This window comes from Hibiscus syriacus, unplaced genomic scaffold (assembly GCF_006381635.1).
Source record: "Hibiscus syriacus cultivar Baekdansim isolate YM2019G1 unplaced genomic scaffold, ASM638163v2 tig00110123_pilon, whole genome shotgun sequence".
NCBI lineage: Eukaryota > Viridiplantae > Streptophyta > Magnoliopsida > Malvales > Malvaceae > Hibiscus > Hibiscus syriacus.
This window is the reverse complement of record NW_024062599.1, coordinates 2,446,632-2,454,919: the sequence shown is the minus strand read 5'-3', so window position 1 is coordinate 2,454,919 and position 8,288 is coordinate 2,446,632. Positions and strand designations below refer to the sequence as shown.

Here is an 8,288-nt window from a genome sequence, read left to right as displayed (position 1 = left end):
AATGTCAAAATGTTTATGCTCAATATATAAATGCAAGGTGTTGATATCAAGATGGTTTCTTTAGAACAACTTTTATATTAAAACAAATTCTTATTACAAAGCTTTTAAAACATAGTACATCACAGATACATCTGGCAGCTTCTCCTAACTATTGTATGTGTACAAGTAACTCAAAGACCTTATGAGCTTCTTCAGTTCCTGGTTCTAATTCTTCATTCAAAGTGTTAGCTTCGTATGCCAGGTCCAATAAATATTGCGCCACTCCCTGAACTTGATCCAGATACTTTGCAATGAGGTCGTCTCTTTGTTTGACTTTCCATTGAGCGCGTTTCCAACGGTATCGCTATTGCAAAATTCCTTCGTACGGGAAAATAGGGAGTTGATTCGCCCTTCTCTGAAGATCTTGGACTTTTGTTTCTAGCTCATTCACTTGCTTCCTTAGATTTTTAGCTTCCGAGTTACTTTCTTGATTTTGTAGTGCAGTTTCCAACTCTTCAATCTTGCTTTTTAGTCTATGGTTTTGTGCTTGATTTTCCAATAATCTTTTCTCTAATGCCTCCTTTTCTTTAGCAAGCATCTTGGTTTGGTGTTTTCTTTGTTTGAGCTCCTCTTTACCTTCTTCAGATTTTCTTTTTAATCCTGTTGACTCTTGTTTGCTTGATCCTTCAGCAATCTGAGTTTTTACCACCCATTGATATGTTGACTAGAGATCATTGATATCTATCCTGAGCTATTTTTCAACCTTGCTAACTTGATCTGCTCTCCCTTTATGTATATCTATCTCAATTTCTTCAAGCTTTTGCATAGTCTTTCTCCAATGCTTTCTTTCGATCTCGAAATCTTGTTTTGTCAGCATCAAGGGAGACATTATAATTCTCAAATGTTCTTTGATGGGTTGAACATTCTCGGAATTAACCACTCGAATTTTGTCGTTGATTAAGTTGATTCTCCATTGTTCGTATTCGAGTGAGAGCTTTTGACTCAAAGTAAATAAATTTACTCGATGAATCCATTTCCAGGCCTCAACAACTTTTCTAATCTTTTCCTTGTATTGATCACTCCTGATTGCAAATTCTGACTCAGATAAACCAGATGTCGCAGGAATAAACTGCCTGGATCCATATTGTCTGGAGACCATCAAAGGTGCATATCCTACGGAACCATATATGCCAGAAAAGGGAACCCAATCATGCTCTCCACACTTATACATTATGTTTGAAGAAGTATTCCATGAAGCTCGCCATAATATGTCTTTATCTTCGAGATTTCAAAAGATGTTCATCCATTTTTCTTCATCATAACCTCCAGGCCATTTACAAGAAAGGAAATCTTGTATTGGTGAGAAGTCTTCTAGAAATACCCATCCAGGAGCTCTTTTTTCATGTTTAAAATGATTCAGAATACATACCAATAATAGAGATACACATCCTATAAAACGTCCCTCTCCCTCGTGTCTGCAGGAATTCAAGGAACGAAATATTTAAGCTAATATAGCAGGAACTGGATCTGCATTCTTGTTTAATCTTTCAAACAGATCTACAGTTGATATATCCACATGCCCTAGAATCTTTGAAAAAATGATTAATCCATAAATTCCTAAAGCCAGCATATCAATCTGCTTCCTTTTGTCAGGATGGCGGTAGATTACTTCTTTCAAGGTAGTCCAAGTAATGCATTCACTATCACCCTTTTTATTGATATGTCTTGTAGTCCATTCTTCACTCATCCTGGTTAATAAGAGCACTTTCTTTTTGAAAGGAGCAGTATTAGGTGGCTTGATATATACCATGTGTTCGTAGATTCTTGGACAGTGAATAAGAGCTCGATATTCTTCTATAGTGGATGTCAAATCTACCTTGCCAAAGGTGAAGCAACTATAAGCAGGGTTCCAAAATTGTGATAGGGCTCTGAATAGATGTCGGTCAATAGGGATGTCCAAAGATAAGCAATGTCGCCATATAACTGATGAAATAACTGCTTGTCTGTTGCTTCCCACTTTTCCCAGATTTCTTTCAACTCACCCATGTTATTTTGGCGAACATTGATATGTGTATATTTGACCAAATATGACACGTACCCATGTGATAAACTATTTCCCTCGATAAGTTGAGACATCTCAGACCATCTTAAGAAAACTATATTGTCTTCTACTTAATATTGGACTCTTTGTTCTATATTTCCAGTTCTCTATATGAAATCAATCATGAATCAACACCATGATATGAAAATGCAAAATGCAGAAATGAAAATAGATCATAAAATTAATCAAAATAATTAAATCCTAATTTCATGCAATCTAGTTCACATGCATTTATTTAGAAAATAAACAAAAGACTCAACATGCTTTTCCTTGTATGCTAACTTTACAAGACTTATTTGGGTTAGGTTTTGCCTGAACTTAAGTTCTAAGTTTTACTATATGCTGGGTTTTGGCTCTAGAGTAAGAGGATCAACGAATTGTCCTTTGTTGGTGTCCCATTAGACTGCCAAGCCCTCAATCCTAGTCCATTACAGACTTTTGGATTAAGTTCAATTCGAAGGAACACACTTCCTTATGTCCATACGGAGGTGAAAACCACACGAGGAACATAAGGTGTGAACTCAAAGAATAGTCCCCTATCCCATACGGAGGTGAAAACCACACGAGATAATAGTTTCTCATTCACTTAAACAGGAAAAGAGCTGGGTTTTGCCCCCGATTTCACGATACCCAGGTGATTCAATAATGCGTATGAAGACAAAGGAGATGATGACTGATCAAGGAGATGGCAAGGGCGACGTTGGTGACAGTGGTTGTGGTCAACAAGGGACGTTAGGGTTAGATATTTGGGATTTGTAGGGATTAGTGATTTTTTTATGGAAATTTAGAAATAGGATTTTTTTTATAAATATAATAATTTTAAATTTTTTAAAAAAAATTTAAAATTACTAGAGCCTGACACGTGTTACTTATCGATTTTTTTTAACGATCGTTATATCCCAAACACCTAAAATGATAATGTTTGAAACATTAGACATCTAGATGTTTTAAAAAAAGTTTGAGCACTTATTTAAAAAATGATATAATTTTAACATTTGTTTTATAATTAAACCTATTAAACGATTTCTAACAAGAAGTTTAACATATACAAAGCCATCTTGTTTTCTTCTTAGGTAACATTCTATTTCATATATATTCCATAACAATACCAACACTAAAGTTAACGACTTCTTTGATCGAAAAAAAAAACCAAAATGTTAAGGACATTCACTCTTTACACCTATCAATACTTTAATTCACTTAAAATTTATTAATTGATTGAGTAAATACAATATTGATATTGTTTTATTTTATTTAAATTTAAATCTCAATATTTATCTTTAAAATATAACACTTCTCTATTTAATAAAAAATGGTTTACTTCACCTTTTTCCAAGTTTAAATGTTGTAATTAATTAAAATTAACTCTAAAAAAAAGGATAGATCCTCAGGTATTAGAGTATAATCGTATTTATAAAGAATTTAAATTTTCATATAATATTTATATATTATTATATTTTTTTATTAATAATTTAATTTTACATTCTTAAAATTTTATATTTTTATATTACATAAATTTTTAATATAATTTTTAAATTTATATTCATCTCATAAAATTTTACATACGTCACACTTAAATCTTATTAATAATTTCAGTCGGACAAAAGATGCTATCTCGAATCTTCTGATGCTCCACATGATAAACAATGAGTATCAACTTGAATCCTTCCCAAAGGATTTAAATTGTGGTTTCGTATTTATCATGATTGTAGACATAATAATAGACTTTATTATTGTGATTATGAATATGGTGATTATATATAACAACGATTGGGAAGGACACCAATACTGCTATATAGAGGACGCTATCGTGGTCGGATCACTATTTAAATTAGGAAACAGAAAAATGTGTAGGAATCTGCATCTTGCACCGGCCTAAATTCTTCCATGGAACTTTCTCACCATTAAATCTCAGCTGATCACAAAAATCCTTAGCAGAAAACCAAAGACAATGAACCTTTAGAAATTGCAGAAGCCCTCCAAGTTTCAACATCTTCTGCCATAGCCACTTCTTAGCATCCAAATCTAAAGTAAAGGCCCTTCTTAATTTTTTTTTATTAAGAAACTTCTATTCTCAATCAAGTTAGAGTTGATTTCACCGATAATTAACTTAATATTTTTATGAAAATAATTACTTTCTAACATCAAAGGCTTTAAGATGGAACTGATAAAATGCTCTCTTTTTGATACATTTCAAATTTGGTCCCAATTATTTTAGGCCATCAAACAAAGCCCAGTTATCATTATCTCACCACACCATGTTTCTGTCATAGCTTTAGAATACAGATTAAATTCCTTAAAGTTTGCAACATAAAATCATGCATCCATATCTATTCCCGGGCATAAAAATATCTAAAGGGATGGAGAAGCTTGAGCAGGTGACATCAAAGACAAGTGATGGCGATTAGGACTCTTGGATCTATTATTGTTACTGCTCTTATGCATACTAGGAGATGTTGATCCACCATGGCTACCTCCCTTTGTTGTTTTCCTTCTAGGGCTCCAATTGCCACTCCCTAAAGCAGCTTTGGCAACGCTATCACTGACCACTTCCCTTCCCCTCTGCGCTTTAATGGGCTGTTTGTTCAGGTACGTGAGCTTCGGGAGTAAGCTACTAACCGCCTTTCGCAGTTGATCGTCGCTAATGGTACTTTGAATCGGATTTCCCAATAGATTTAGTGCTTGCAATGAGTTGTAGTTCGCAACAAGATGACCCAATGCTTTCGTTGTCGTTATCTTGTTGAAACTCAGGTCTAACAGTGTTAACTTCAGCAGCCTATGTAGGCCTTCGAGATCACCCATCTTGTTCCCGACGAGGTATAATTCTTTGATCAAGGTGCAGTTTGATAACCCTACTTACGGTTTAGAAATTATAAGCATTTCATGCAGAAAGAAAAGATGGGTTCACTAGGTGATTTACCATGTCCGAATCGAGCAATGCAGTTATAACTGAGGTCCAACACTCGTAATCGCCTTAGATCTCGAAGTCCTTCGATGGAATTGATCTTGTTTCTTGACAGGTTGAGCGAGTGAAGGCTCTTTGGTAGTGATCCTGGAGTGATATGGCCTGTACAGGCAAGGACATGTCACATATGTGAGTCTAAACCAATTAGCATCTTAATGAATTGTGCAATTTTTTTTAGAGATTTACCTATGGAGTTGTTTGATAAATTGACAGATCGAAGTCTGGTGAACCCTGTGATGATTGGAATGGCTTTCAAACATATTCCTGATATGTGAGCAACGGTTGAGTAGGAATTGAGAGTCTGAATGACATTATTGAAATGCAAAATCGCCTCAGAGAGATCGGTATCTGAACGGTGAGGCGAGTGGTCTGTGTTTCTTCCTGGTGATTTATCATTATGAGGAAAAGTTGCATCCTCTTCACCATTCACATCATCAGAAGGCCGAGTAATTTTGATTTCGAGATCTCTCACCCACTTATCGATTCTCGACATCGAAGATGGCGTAGCGGGCAATGCAACCCATTGTTTCTGGGGCCATAAACCAGAAACTAGTCCATTGTGAAAACCATTCCAGCTTGTGTTGTCATCACAATGACCACTAAAATCTTTATTCAAGGTCCCTACAGTAAATGATCCAGGTGATTCCATTTTGCTTATTTTCCTTGCTTGATGTACCTCAAATGTATCCGAAGAGTACCCACAATGCTGATTCGGAGAAGCTGAGACGGTAAGATGCCATGCTGGTTTCGTTGTCCAAAGTTTGTGCAAGTTTTGGTGACTCCATAGGAACAATTTTCACCATAACCTTCTGCTTCTTGAAGGCAGAACTTGACTAGAAGAATGTTTTTTCAACATCACTCTATCAGCACTGCAATGAGTCATTACAGAAGCCGGACTCGAAGGCACCCCTTGCGATTCTTCGAAGGATTTATCCACCTTTCTTTGAACTTCTCGAGCCTCTAAATTCGAGCACGATCTTTTAAGCTTCGGAGAAGCTCGGAACTCAGCCCTGCTGATCCCTGGATCACTGATATGTCCACTCTCTCTCATTTCAACAGCTTTTTCGACTTCTTTCTCAGCTTGAAATGAATCAGGAGAAGGCATTATTTTTGTTTTGAAATCAACTTCTTCGTATTGTGGATCAATGGCCGAGAAATCTCTCTTGATTGATGGGTGTCCTTCATGTTCATCTTCGGCTTCGTATGTTGCCTCTGCCACTTCACTTCGAATAGAGCTCCCCTGGGAAACTACCTTGACATTGCGAACAGAATCCTCCCGTAAACCAACCGGTATATGTACCGTCAAAGTTTTTGATTTCGAATCATCGCTGTCGATAGGCCGCAACAGTTGTTCGAGCTTGATTTGGAGAGTCCTAATCCCTTCCTTCTGTTTACCAGCATTTGAAGACCCATCATCTCCCTATAGGTAACCAGATTAAAGAAGATGAAACCAAAAATCACTAGAGCGGATGTAATGGAACTAATACTTAATTTACAACCATTCTCACCTTATCTTTCTTTTTGTTCCAGATTAACAGAGAGAAACAATTCAATTTTGCCATTTGAGGAAAAGGCTTGCAAATAAAAGGGCCAATGCCTTGTCAAGCTTGAGAAGGTGTCCCCGAGTGCTTTAAAACAGAACAAACCAGTTCAACTCCATCGACAAACATGTCTGATCATAGTGTTAAATTAAAAAAGAAAAAAAAAGCAAGAATCTTTACTGTCTTTATTATGTATGAATCGATTCTCTGTTTCATAATAAACAAGTCAAACAAAATTAACCCCCATTACAAAAGAAAATAAACAACTTTCTCTGTTTTAATCATATTTTGTTTACTTATTTATTTTAATTTCTCCCAATAATTAAATCTCTTTCTCCTTCTGGTGTAGATGGGTATGGCAGAAAACAATAATAAGATGGAGGATGGAACACTAGAAATTTGCATGGGTAAACTTTCTTGCTTTATATCAGCTGCACGATCTTTATAAGCAACTCGATTTGCTTATGTTAAAATTAATGTTTCCTATATGATTTGAATGTTCCGTTTAATAACGAGAGAGAAATTATTGATAACACTTTGGTTAAACTGCCACCTGTGTTTTAATAAGAAGAGATCTGTTGCATGAAAGAAGTGTTATCTATTAGAGAATTAATTATAATAGATTTTTATCTATATTTTAAATTATTGTAATCAATTATAATATTCTTGTAATTAGTTGTAATCCCCTAACTCTAGGCTAGTCTCCTATTTCTATGCCTTGTAATTAGTTGTAATCCCCTAACTCTAGGCTAGTTTCCTATTTCTATGTGTCCAATTTTGTGTATATATATTCACTCTTAATCAATGGAAAACTTAAGCCATTGTTTCTCATTACTCTTCTCTCTATTTCAACATGGTATCACGAGCCTAATCTTCCTGAGCATATTTTCTTCTCCTTTTTTTTTTTGGTTCAAAAACACCACGATCCTTCATATACATATATCTAAAACTACGCCACTAGTCCCTTCAATGGTTTCCCATACGACTTCCTCTTCCACCAACGATCCTATTACTATCCAAAATTCTCAAGATCCTCAACATCCTCTCCTTACAATAAATCTCTCCAATATCACCAAATTGTCATCCACCAATTATCTCACATGGAGCCTTCAAATCCAATCTCTTCTTGAAGGTTATGATCTTCATCACTTTATTGATGGCACTCAAACTCCACCACAACCCACCATCACCGTCAATGGTGTTACATCTCCAAATCTGGCGTACACAACCTGGAAGCGTCAGGATCGTCTCCTTTTTAGCGCTCTCCTTGGTGCCATCTCCGTTTCATTGCAACCGCTTATTGCCCGCACCACCACTTCCCTGGATGCATGGAAAACCTTAGCTAATACCTACGCCAAACCATCTCGTGGTCATATTAAACAATTGAAGGAACAATTAAAGCGGTGTAACAAGGGCTCAAAATCAATTAGTGAATACATGCAAGCGATAAAGACTCGTGCCGATGAACTTGCTCTTCTAGGGAAGCCAATTGATGATGAGGATCTTATTGATCGGGTTCTAGAAGGACTAAGTGATGAGTATAAATCTGTCATTGATGCCATTAATGCCCGTGACACGTCAATTTCTTTTGCTGAACTTCATGAGAAACTTCTCAACAAAGAAACATCTCTTCAGACCGCTCAACCACCTTCCCTATCACTACCAGCCACGGCAAATCCCACGGCTTTTCGAAATCGTCCAA

General features: G+C 36.1%; 1 protein-coding gene and 1 pseudogene across 1 annotated transcript; both read right to left on the bottom strand.

Annotated features, from left to right (window-relative positions):
- Positions 1 to 343: 343 nt before the first annotated feature.
- Positions 344 to 1,210, bottom strand: LOC120215564 (trichoplein keratin filament-binding protein-like). Its single transcript, XM_039213214.1, has 2 exons — positions 752 to 1,210; positions 344 to 673 (listed from the first exon to the last, which is right to left on the bottom strand). The coding sequence occupies exons 1-2, from the start codon at positions 1,208 to 1,210 to the stop codon at positions 344 to 346; spliced, it is 789 nt and encodes a 262-aa protein (XP_039069145.1).
- A 3,222-nt stretch (positions 1,211 to 4,432) lies between these two features.
- LOC120215563 lies at positions 4,433 to 6,715 on the bottom strand (annotated as a pseudogene).
- Positions 6,716 to 8,288: the final 1,573 nt, after the last annotated feature.